The sequence below is a fragment of the Charadrius vociferus genome, unplaced genomic scaffold (assembly GCF_000708025.1).
Source record: "Charadrius vociferus isolate BGI_N301 unplaced genomic scaffold, ASM70802v2 scaffold277, whole genome shotgun sequence".
In the NCBI taxonomy this organism is placed as follows: domain Eukaryota; kingdom Metazoa; phylum Chordata; class Aves; order Charadriiformes; family Charadriidae; genus Charadrius; species Charadrius vociferus.
Genome location: NW_009649183.1, coordinates 50,151 through 62,197, shown reverse-complemented (window position 1 = coordinate 62,197; position 12,047 = coordinate 50,151). Strand labels below are relative to the sequence as shown.

The 12,047-nt window shown below is 49.7% G+C and overlaps 2 protein-coding genes across 2 annotated transcripts in view; one reads left to right on the top strand and one right to left on the bottom strand.

Moving 5' to 3' along the window:
- KIF9 (kinesin family member 9) overlaps positions 1-80 on the bottom strand; it is a 34,163-nt gene extending 34,083 nt beyond the window's left edge. The window contains exon 1 of the mRNA XM_009888676.1: positions 11-80. Within this exon, the coding sequence (XP_009886978.1) occupies positions 11-80 (70 nt within the window). The remainder of the gene's footprint in view (positions 1-10) is intronic.
- Positions 81-691: 611 nt separating this feature from the next.
- Positions 692-12,047, top strand: part of KLHL18 (kelch-like family member 18) — a 28,953-nt gene continuing 17,597 nt past the window's right edge. The window contains exon 1 of the mRNA XM_009888675.1: positions 692-733. Coding sequence (XP_009886977.1) covers positions 692-733 — 42 coding nt within the window. The remainder of the gene's footprint in view (positions 734-12,047) is intronic.

The window sequence follows — 12,047 nt, the reverse complement described above, 5'->3', positions numbered from 1 at the left end:
GCCGGCGCACCTTGCCGCGTCCTGGCCAGCTTTTCCCCCCCCGGCACCCCCGAGCCCTTCTCGGCAGGGCTGCTCTCCATCCCTCCATCCCCAGCCTGGACAGACAGTGGTGGTTGCCCCAACACGGCTGCAGGACCCTGCACTTGGCCTTGTTGAACCTCATGAAGTTCATGCGGACCCACTTCTCCAACCTGTCCAGGTCCCTCTGGATGGCATCCCATCCCTCAGGTGTGTCACCGCACCACTCAGCTTGGTGTTGTCCGCAAACTTGCTGAGAGCGCCCTCAATCCTCCTGTCCATGTCATTGATGAAGATATTGAACATTACTTGTCCCGGTACGGATCCCTGAGGGACACCACTGCTCTCCATCTGGACATTGAGCTGTTGATCACCACCTTCTGGGTGTGACCATCCAACCAATTCACCACCATCCACCCAATAGTCCATTCATCAAACCTATACCTCTCCAATTTAGAGAGGAAGATGTTGTGGGGGACCACATCAAAGGCCTTACAGAAGTCCCGATGACATCCATAGCTCTTCCTGTGCCCGCTGACGCAGTCACTCCACCGTAGAAGGCCATAGGTAACCTAGAGGAGTTCTGTGACAAAACTGGTTTGTGATGGAAGCGTCATTTTGTTAGATTTAAACTGTGTGTTGGTGTGTCTGAGGTGGTTTCATGTTGCGGAAGATGACTCTCAGGTCCTGCGAGTCCCACATCTCTGGAATCGGGGTAGTGAGCAGGTTGCACGTCCTCTCGCTGGGACTGGGCTGCTCTGCGTGGTCTGGAGGGAGACAATAGCGATGAGGTATATCACCCCGGCCTTATCTCAAATAAATGCCTGACCATTGTTCTGCAGAACTCCTTTGAATAAGTTTTCCCATACATTTATTGTAGCAAAGTGCTGCTTTTTTTTTTTTTTTTTTTTTAAAAAAATCTTGCTTCTCTCACTTTGTATATCTTCTGTGGCGGAGTGGGGAAACTTTTCAAGTCTTGAGGGCTGAAGGAGGTGGCAGAACGAGCGCCCTGACAGCGCTGGGCAGCTTTACGGATGAGGCCACCGTGTTGACCCTGCTTTCTTTTCACCTTTTATTATATTTTATTCCAGGGGCTGTTGCTATCTGGGGAGGATGCAGAGCTTTTCATCCCTACGGAGGTTTAAAATCTATTAAGAAAGGTGTCACCATCATTCTTAAAATGAGTCTTAACTTTCTCCACTGCCTGGTTAATTCTCTGTTATACTGAAGAGAGATCACGTTTGGCAGAGGGCTGCCAGTGTGTTTCCGTGTTGGTTCCAACAGTCTGGCTTTCCCTCGTACACACGCAGCCTCAGAATCCAAAGTACTTTTTTTTCCTTTTTTTTTTTTTCCCGTTTGATTCCTCTTGTTGTGTTGAGTCGTCCTGTCAAAATATCCCACCTCTTTGCCGCTTCTGCCTCTTGACGGCAGGTTTCCCGGTGCCTGCGTGTCCCGTGGCGATTGAATTAACGCAGCCTGCTGAATCCCAGCCAAGCCTTTCCTTCCCCGATGTTCAGTACAGGGTGTCTTCTCTAGCTGCTGAATGTTTAAGAAGTCATTTTTCTTAGCTCGGCTTTGGAGGTGGCTTTGAATCGGTTCACCACCTTGGACACAGCTGACGCAAACTGTGCTCTTCCCTGACCTTGCTCGGGAACGCTTTCCGCAGGCATTGGCGAAGCTCTACATCCACTGCGGCGCAGCGGGAGCCTGCCGAGGGAGTTGTCTAGCAGGGACGGCGTTTGAATACTTCTGACCCAAAATGAAGGTAGGAAAAGCACCGAGAAGCATTTCAAGTCAATACCCGAAGGAGACCGTAGTGGGTCCTGACGCCTGTTGTGCCACTGGTGCTGTTTTTTCACGCCTACTACTTTTAAGCTGTCGCCTCTATAAATAAAATAAAATAAAAAAAAAAACGCCAAACACCGTTTTGGGCCAGAATTTGGATTCCTCCTGATGTGACCAGCGTTCAGGCTCGCAGCTGAAATGGGAACAAGCAGCGTTGTTGCAGCACGGTTCAGGGTTTTTTTTAGCGGCTCCTTTAGCGATATCAACGTTGGGGTCAATGGCTGTAAATGATTCTCCCAACCCACGGAAGTGTTTGCTGTACAAACAGGCCTAAAATTGTTAGGAAGTGTCGGTACTCTCGTTTGTTTGTTTTAATTATTCCCCTCGTAAAGGCGGGCGAGCGTTCATTCAGTAAATAGGAGGGGCAGAATTTGTTCTCCTTTCTCAGAAACCGTCTCGCTGCAGTTCCCACCGCTCTGCGGGAGACGGTGCTGCCTCAGCAGCGGATGGCACCTGGGTTTAGAAACGATTAAAACCAAGAAGTGCTGATTTGACCGGCTCCCTCGGAGCTCCGATTATTCAAACCCAGCTTAGGGAAATCTGTCGCTGCTTCTCGTGATTGCCCATGTGAAAACGAAGTTTCACGAGGCGGTGAGCGAGCTGTGCGTCTTTCCAGCGGCTTAGGGAAGCGTTCATCGAGAGCCAAAGCTCCTTTCCTGGGCGGATGGTTGTGGATTTGAGAGGTCCTTTTCTATTCCTGTCTCTTAAATAGTTGCAGGTCAGAGCTCTTCTTGAAGATGTTCCATCACGGGCATCTGTCCTTCCAGTCTCCCTTTGGCGGCTCTCTGAAGGGTTTACTTAAAGAATAATTTTAGGATGGTTTGGTAGAAACAAACGCGAGTAAACTGGAGGGAGGAGGGAAGCAAGGAGGCAACACCTTATTCTGTGGTTAGTTTATTTTCCACGGGTGAAAGTAGGAATTCTGCTTACTAAAGCCGAATATCTGCTGCTGCTGTCTTCTCTCAGGATCGCTAGATTGTGTCTCAGCGTGGCCTTGTCCAGTTAAACTGGCAAAGAGTTGCGTTTTTTTTAACTTAAGCAGGGTAATATTATGGAAACGTCCTCCAAGTGAGACTTGAATTTCACTCCTCATCCGATGCTGGTGGTGTTGGCAAAACTGACGGTGATGGTTTGTGACGGGGCAACGCCAAGCCGGGAACAATCATCAAGCGTGCAGAAGGGAAGCTTCCTTACCTTTCCCTCCCCACCCCGCCCCCCCCAAATTTGGTGGGGTTTGAGGCTTTTGGCTACAAATATGGACGCGTCAAGGGGTTTGAAGACTAGTAGATTTATTTCAAATTTAGTTTTCACTTTTGGACTCTACGCTTTGAGGTCTGATAGCAGGTGCTGAAATCGGGGCGTCCAGCAAAACCAGCAGAGAATCATAGAATGGTTTGGGTTGGAAGGGACCTTGAAGATCATCCAGTTCCAACCCCCCCTGCCCTGGGCAGGGACACCTCCCACCAGCCCAGGTTGCTCCAAGCCCCGTCCAACCTGGCCTTGAACCCCTCCAGGGATGGGGCAGCCACAGCTTCTCTGGGCAACCTGCGCCAGGGGCTCACCACCCTCAGAGTGAAGAATTTCCTCCTAATGTCTCATCTAAATCTCTCTTCTTCCAGTTTGAAGCCGTTCCCCCTCCTCCTATCACTACATGTCCTTGGTAAAAAGTCCTTCCCCAGCAGCCCTTCTCCATGTACCTCCCCTTACCCGAGTCTGGGGCCAAACTGGGGCTTCCAGTGATGGATTGAAGTTTGAATTGTCTGCGTTTCTCAGGCTTGAAATGGGCTGCGCGTGGCAAATTTTATGTAGGTGCTAGGGATGGGTTCAGATTTAACGTGCTGCGTGTCTCTGGCCGAGGAGCAGAACCTGCCGTCGCGACATCTTTGGGTGCCACCTACTATGGGTGAGATGTTGTCGCGGTTTACCCCCAGGCTGGGTTTTGGGGATGAAATCCGTGAGGTTTGATTTCTGCAACCACCTATTTTTTCCCCAGAAGCTGGATATAAAGCATTTTCTTTCAGGCTCTCTTCGTTTTAGGGCGTTTTTGGGGTTGTTTTTTGGCTGCCTTGTTTGCAGTGCTGTCATGCTGCTGGTCCACTATTCCGCACTTCCCCGGAGAATTTCACCCTTAGCATCGCTCGCTGTTTAAACATGAGCTGGGAAGTCTTCAGTTATTTCTACTGTCAGCACTGCTGTTGATTTTTACCTTCTTGGTAGAAATTAATTAGCTTCTCGCTACGCTCACTGGATGAGAAAAGCTCTGCATTAAAGGTTTGGGGCCTCATTGCTTCGGTTTCCTGTACCCAACAGCACAGCAGAACCTTTCCCACTTATTTTACACTAGATTTGCAGTCTCTTTGCTCTGTGTGTGTGTTCTCAAAGCGTTTCCGAGCTCACAAATAAACGCTGCAAAAGCGCGAAGAATTTCAGTGCCCCGACAAGCGCAGGTATTCGGGGGTGTTATTCCCCGATCTGCAGATCCTGCTCTGCTTTTTAATCGCGGAAAAGAAGCTCCTCGGTATTTGTGTTCTTCCTGAGCGTTGTTGGTAGGTTGTGGTGGGTTGGTTTTTTTTTATTTTTTTTGGAAGACAAATATCCTCTCGAGATGAAAGCTGCTTGGGCAGCTTTGTTTTCTTGGAGTTGGCGTCTCTGCTTCAGGCCGAGGTACAAGTGCTCTCTGGGGACGCGGCAGCAGCTTGCTGGAAGCCTGCGGACTGCAGCACTCCGTAAAACAGGGAAGCAATACTCGTCCTGTTTCTTCATTGATAAATTCAAGGCGGGGGTGGGGGGGGAACAAACGTCTTTATAGCTCTTGCTCGCTGCGCTCGGAGCTGGAGGAGAACTGAGTGCCAGTTTGGCACCTCCAGCGATTTTGGAGGAACCTCTGTCAAAGGAGAGAAGGTTTGTGCCTTCCCGAATCCTCAAGGAGCGAAGTTAATGGGAGCTCCTCTCGCTGTTGCTGCTCCTCGTTTGGTTTTGAATCGCTCGAATGCCATATTTCCATGACTAACTCCAAGGCTAATTAGAAAAATCGCTAAAAAAGCTAACGCGAGCCTGGCCAGTTAAAATACTTCCACGCTGTGGAGAGGTTATATTGTTTGTTTCGTGTACGATTCGAATGGGACTCGTAGGTGATAGTCCTGTTGGCTTTTCTCCCCTTCTAATCCCAGTTTTTTTTTCCAAAGCAGACTGTTAACTCGAAACCCTCCAAACTGGAGCAGATGCACCCCAGAGAGCTGCTGCCTGCCAAGCAGACGCAGAGGTGGAGGAGCCTCCCTTTGTCCCGCCGTGGCAGATAAGTGGAATTCCAGACAGCTTAGGCTGCCTGCGTAATTTCAGCAGGGTCCTTGAAAACCCCGTGCCTGGCCGCTCTGCGGATGTTTGAGCACGTTTGTGAGATCCTTAAGGAAAATGAGCTCGGTGGGAGAGGGAATATCTTTTTATTTGAGGAGCTGATAGATTTAAAAAAAAAAACAACAAACCAAACAGATAATCTGTTGCGCACACGAGACCTTTAGGTTAAGGATCTTATTTAAATCTTGTCATAGAGTAGTAATGAGCTACTTTGGATTACAATTGGACTTGTTTTTTCACCCGAGGTCTCAGCTAGCGTAAATGCTGTTCCACTTATATAAAAGACGAGTATTTATAGTGCTTTATGAAGACATTAAACCTGAAGCGTTAGCGGAAACCACACATTTCTGCGCTAAGCTTTTCACTTGGCTTCTTTGAGCGTTGAGAAAAGGCTTTACCGTCTGCCTTCCAAACCCACTTGCACTGGTTTTTATTTGCATTTCTTAAAACAAAACTTGTCCTACAGCTTCAGGTGGGCTTCGGTGACCTGGATGTGTTTAACCGGGTGTCTGGCAGGGGCACTGGCAGGTACTTCTTCCCCGTTGGGAAGCGGGATGCTGTGGGATGAGTTAAGAGCAGAGGTTGGGTGTTCTCCCTGTTGCCATAGGGGTTGTCGGGGTACAGGAGAGATTTGGGGTTGCTGTTGTGAAGAGGAGGGACTCCAGGAGGTCCCTCAACTGCTGAGTTACCCTCAACTTCGGTTTTGCTGGTCCTTCAGGAGGGCAGGGCTGGAGGCGATCCCCTCGGGATGCGTTCCTTGCCCCTGTCCCCACAGGAAACTGGGAGACCGGGGTCCAGCAAAGCGGGTCAGTTCCTCTGAATTGGAAGTGAATTATCTGGGAGCGTCTGTTCGTGTTGTACACGCGAAAGGGATGTCTTTTCTGGTTCAGAGTAATTAGTTACCATTATGTCAGCAGGATCCTAATTAGTCTAGACCAGGAGGATGTAGGACTTAATGGGATCAGTCTCTTGGTTTTGCACATGCCAAGTTTGATCAAAGCTCTTTCGCGTCTCGTCCAGCTACTATTTGGGTGGGAAGGTGCGGATAGGGAGGAAGGGTATTTATCTGAATCTCTGAGATTTGATACAAGATCTCTTAAACTTTACGGTTCCATTATCTTCTGCCTAGCAAAACGTTGCTACAACGGCTTGGACTCTAGCTTAATTTCTACTGTGGCCTCTCTGTGTCTTGAATGTCAGGAAAGATGTATTTTTTGGAGAAGATCTTTGCAGCAGAGAGCTCGAGAGACTTCTCAGCTCTGCAGCGTAATGATGTCGTGAAAACAATAGATGCCTTTATTACACCTACACTATTTTTCTACGGAGAAAGCTTTGCTGTACCCTGGAACTCGTTAACGTTTTGTGGACGTAGGAGTGTAAGGGAGAGCATGCCTTTTATTACGCGTCTAGAGAACGTGTTGGGAGGGAATCCTGTGATATTTGTGGTCAGAAAGGATGCTTTGCAAGCAGGAGTTCTGTCCTTGTTTCTGGTAAACAGTATCTTTTGCCTTAAAACAAAGGCCCCTAAAGTTATATGTTTGTAAAATAGCACATCCTTGCATAAAGGTGGAAATGTTGTGAAAGGTAAGCTGGTTTGCTCAGGCTGTGAAAGGGGCAATAGTCCCGCCTGAAGGACTTATCCTCGAGCTTCTTCCCAGTGAGCTTGCCGATGTGGAGGTTCTGGGATATTTCTCTTTCTGGTGCTTGTATAAACAAGAGCACGAACAGCTAATTCTGTCTTAGCGATGTGGATATGATTAAGTTTGCGGTGATTTCATTTCTGCCTGGAAACAGTCCTGAACTCCAGGCTCAAAAAGCAAAAGATAAATGCACTGATTTGTGTTTAACTCGACAGGAGCGCCTGATTTCTCTAACATCGCAGGCATTGCCACGAAACAGTCTGTTCTTGCAAACGAGAGCTTCCACCTTTGGCTGAAAGCTGAAATCCCCAACCGAGACTCTGGTTTAGACGCACATCCCGTGATGACACAGAGCGAGGGAGGCCAAATACTGAGGGACACGCCGGCTTACGGAGGTTTCTCGGCAGTTTGCCCCGCGACGCTAGGTAGGCAATAAAATCCTGCTGCTGGCAGGATCCTGCTGCTGTCGGAGACGCCTGCTCTCTGGATTGGCGGCATCCTGCCCCTTGGATACCTCAGTCCTGGGGTGTATGCAGCAGTATATAATTATAAAACAAAAAGGAAAATCATTCTTTGGAGACAACTCTCAAATATGGATGGAAAGAGCAGGCAGTTCCAAAGGCTGCACGGCCAAGTTCGAGCTGCGCTGTAAAATCAAAACAGGAACTGAGCAGACTATCCCTGCCGGCTGCACTTAGTGAGGACAAAAATGGGGGTTTTCTCAGCCAGACAAAGCTTTTTCTATATTTCTTTTAATATTCTGCTGGCACTTTTGGAATTAGTGGGCAGGACTGTGGTGGATTTTGAGCAAAGGGGAAACCTGTCGACGGTAGGGTGGAATGATATCAAGAACAGCATGAACTCGTTTTACTTTTGCATTACGTGAGCGTAGCGTGACTCCATCAAGTATAGAAAAGCATATTTATTTCGTCAGAAGACAGAGAGATCATTTGGTACTGGAGATAGGGAACACTTTTTGAATTGGAAGATGCAAGGATGAGGGGGCATGTGCTGTGTGCTCATCCTCAGAACTATTTTTTATCCTCTACAGGAAGAACAAGTATCGTCCTTCGCCTGCAGCAAGAAATTTAGTTGTTCCTTCGGGACTTGCCATTAAGTGCTGATGGTATGAACATAATGATAGCTTCTAGACCAGAGATCCCAAGTTATAAATCTCCCTGAGGGCCCTCTATCATTACAGGAGCGAGTTTAAAAAAAAAAAATCAAATTAAAAAATAAAAAAAGGAATCGCAGGTTTTGTCTTGTCGGGTACCAGGAAATAGTTTCCGTTCAGCTGGTGGCGATCGCAGCGTGGATCAGCTCTTCGCTGATGCAGCTCTGTGGATCTCGCTGCCGATGGGGGCCGGTCCCAGTCCTCCCCCTTCCCCTGCTACGACAGCAGAAAATTATTCCCTTTTTTGCACAGATTATTTCTCTTTTATTTCCCTGAACGGCGAGGTTGGGCGAGTGCTATCACCGGCGCAAGGGAAGTGGTTGGGAACTACGTGGCTTCAGCTGCGCCGTCCAGCTGCGCCCCACGTGTAGATGGGGACCGGGGACGAGGTCGAGCCCTGAGTGGGGAACTGAGATTTCTCTCTGTCGGCAACCAAAACGAACTCTGGTTAGTTCAAACCCTGCCTTGCCTGTGTAGGGTCGCCCCCAGTGCAGTTAATTTGTTAAATGGGGCATTCCCCAAGGTGAAAACCTTTCCTTAACGAAGGGCGAGTGCCGCACTGGGGGAACAATCCTGTCCCTTGGAGCTGCTGAGCGGCTCGGAGCCAGAAGGGTGGTGCTGCCCAGACACAAGGTATTTCGTCCCTGCGATGATACAGCTCTCATTAACCTGTCAGGAATCTTGCTGAATGACTATAAATTATTGCTTTTGCAATAACCGGGTGTATTATTTATAATGAGGCCATTTGGTGGCAGTCCATCGTGGGGTGAGGTCACGGCGACGCATCCCTGAAACTGGAATGCGGTGGAAAGCTTCAGCTCTGCGCGGACTCTTGAACGGTGCTAAAATCTGTTGTGGACAGTATTTGTCTGGTTCAGCGGTGACGTTATCGGTGGCTGTCTATGTGCCATCGTCCTTCACCGCTGCCCAAAGAGTGACAGCACGATGGCACATGGAGAAATGCAGCACTGGCAAAGGACATTGGAAACGCTGATTGACCTTGTGCTTGGCGGAGAGGGAAGTGTGAGCAGTACTGGTGAGCATTTCAAGGGGTGGGAAATCCCAGGGCATAGCAGGCTGGATAGAATCATAGAATGGTTTGGGTTGGAAGGGTCCTTGAAGCTCATCCAGTTCCACCCCCCTGCCCTGGGCAGGGACACCTCCCACCAACCCAGGTTGCTCCAAGCCCTGTCCAACCTGGCCTTGAACACCTCCAGGGATGGGGCAGCCACAGCTTCTCGGGGCAACCTGCCCCAGGGGCTCACCGCATGCACAGGAGAGAATTTCTTCTCTTCTCCAGGCTGAACCCCCCCAACTCTCTCAGCCTGTCCTTACGGCAGAGGGGCTCCAGCCCTCTGATCATCTTTGTGGCCACACTTCTGATGCAGCCCAGGATCCGGTTGGCCTTCTGGGCTGCGATCGCACAGTGCCGGCTCATGCTGAGCTTCTGGTCAATCAGCACCCCCAGGTCCTTCTCCTCAGAGCTGCTCTCCAGCCATTCCCCACCCAGCCGGGATTTGTGCCTGGGATTGCCCCGACCCAGCTGTAGGACCTTGCACTTGGCCTTGTTGAACCTCATGAGGTTGGCTTGGGCCCACCTCTCCAGCCTGTCCAGGTCCCTCTGGATGGCATCCCTCCCCTCCAGCGTGTCTCCCTCACCACACAGCTTGGTGTCATCGGAAAACTTGCCGAGGGTGCACTCCATCCCACTGTCCATGTTACCAACAAAGATGTTGAACAGCACTGGTCCCAGTACCGACCCCTGAGGAACACCACTCCAAATCCTGACGGAAATCAGTGAATGTAACTGTGGTGTAGATGTCTATCTGACACACAGATCCATTTTAAAACTAAATCTGTTTTAAAAATAAACTTCAAGCTGGCGGTGCTTTAGTACTTTACAGTTATTTTCCAAAACAGAGGGCTTTTTCCTCATTGTTGGGTAACACCGTAGACTTGTTTGTTTTGAGTAAATATAACCTTGCTCTTGAAATTGCTGTTAGCTTTAGTTAGAAGGTTAACTTTGGTCGTAACTAGAGGATCGCTGTATGCGTTTGAAGCAGGTGTATCATTTTTAACAGGTGCCTATTCAATTTTAATACTTGCTTCTTATTTTTAAAAAGGTGAAACGACATTTGAATAGCTGTGACTTTTGGCAAATTGCGTTTGGGTGGAAACGAAAGTCGGTTAAAATGTTTTTCTTGCCCGCTCAACCGCGCTCTGCGCTGCCTGGATGGAAACACTCATCCAAACACGTCTTGTAGTTAAGAGGGAGATTAAACCAAAGTAAGTATTGCAGTTGGACTGACTTCCTTCCAGGCTCCACAATGTCTTTCAGCATTTTAGAGATACGGGGCCTCGTTCTTGTGCCTTTTTTCAAGCAAAAATGGAGCTTTTCTGTGTTTTGGGACTTTTGAGACACCCAAGAAGGGCTTTCCCCGCAGAAGCTGGGTGCTCCTGTTCGGTGACTCCCAGCACTGCCGTCCTCCACCCTTTAGTTGAAAACGTTTTCAGAAAAAAAAACAAAACAAAAAAACAACCCATTTTAAAGCAATGAGTTTTGCATGAAAGAAAATAGCCTGGAGTTTTTAATCAGCCCTTTGCCCTTAACCGAGGGACGGACGTCTCTTGTGCTCCAGGCTTCATCTGTGGGCATACATCTCTTGCTTTAGCAGTGGCTCCCGTCCCCCAGCTCTGAAATGACCCTGGTAACGCTGACCTTTCTCCGCACGTGGCAGCAAGGAGCTGGGGAGGTGACAAGGATAGGACAGGTCCTACCACCGAGACACCAGAGTCCTCCGGCAGCTTCTGCTGGATCTGTGCGAGACATCGCAGGCTGGTGGGTGTTGTGTACAATGCACGAGAGTTAAAGCGCTAAGGTATGTCAATAATGAGACCCATTTTGTGAGCTTTGCCGGCGTTTCTTCCTCCCTGGCGGCAGGTTGGGCCAGGAGGAGCTGCTGCAGGCATGGCTGGTGGAGTGGCTTCATCCGCCGGGTAGGAACGGCCGGGAAGCGTCGGAGCTTGCCGAGCAGGTCTGGCGTTTCTAAGCCTCGGGGCTGGAACGCGGACAGGCTGTGCAGCGAGTTTAGTCATCGCGGTCAACCAGGTCGTATGTAAACCTCTCAGAGAATCATAGAATGGTTCAGGTTGGAAGGGACCTTGAAAATCATCTCGTTCCAACCCCCCTGCCCTGGGCAGGGACACCTCCCACCAGCCCAGGTTGCTTCAAGCCCCGTCCAACCTGGCCTTGAACACCTCCAGGGATGGGACAGCCACAGCTTCTTGGGGCAACCTGTGCCAGGGGCTCATCACGCTCACAGGAAAGGATTTCTTCCCAATATGTCATCTAAATCTCCCCTCTTCCAGTTTGAAGCCATTCCCCCTCCTCCTATCACTACATGCCCTTGTAAAAAGTCCCTCCCCAGCTCTCCTGGAGCCCCTTTAGGCACTGGAAGGGGCTCTAAGGTCTCCCCAGAGCCTTCTCCAGGCTGAGACCCCCCCCAACTCTCTCAGCCCTTCCCCAAACAAAGAGCTTCAGCGCCCGAGTTTCCTTATTTACTTCTCTTGATCCTGTGCCTCATGTGCTTCTCTCCCGAGCAGCGCCTCGGACACTAGCTCGCACGGGGAGACGAACAGAAGCAAAGTTGTTCGTGCGCACGTGTGCTTGACTTGGCAGCCGGCCCTGCGGAGTAAGGAAATGAAAACCCCGCAGCCGTGGACACAGTGAGGTTTTGTCAGCTTTCAGGGGGTGCGCAGGTTCTTGAATGGCTTCCTTCCTCTTTACGGGCTTTTCTCCTTAACCTCAGTGTATTTATAAGTATTTTTAAACATCTTGTGTTCGAGAGAGTTGGCGCTCGCTTGCCGGCGGCTGCGTAAAGTCAGGGTGGGGAACCCTGCTCTGCAAACCTTCGTTACTTAAACGGAGCTCGAGCTTGTGACCTTGAGCTCGGTCCCCTCGTTGACTGTGGGCTCCTTTGCGAGTCCTTCCAGTCTCCACTCCTCTCACCGGAGAT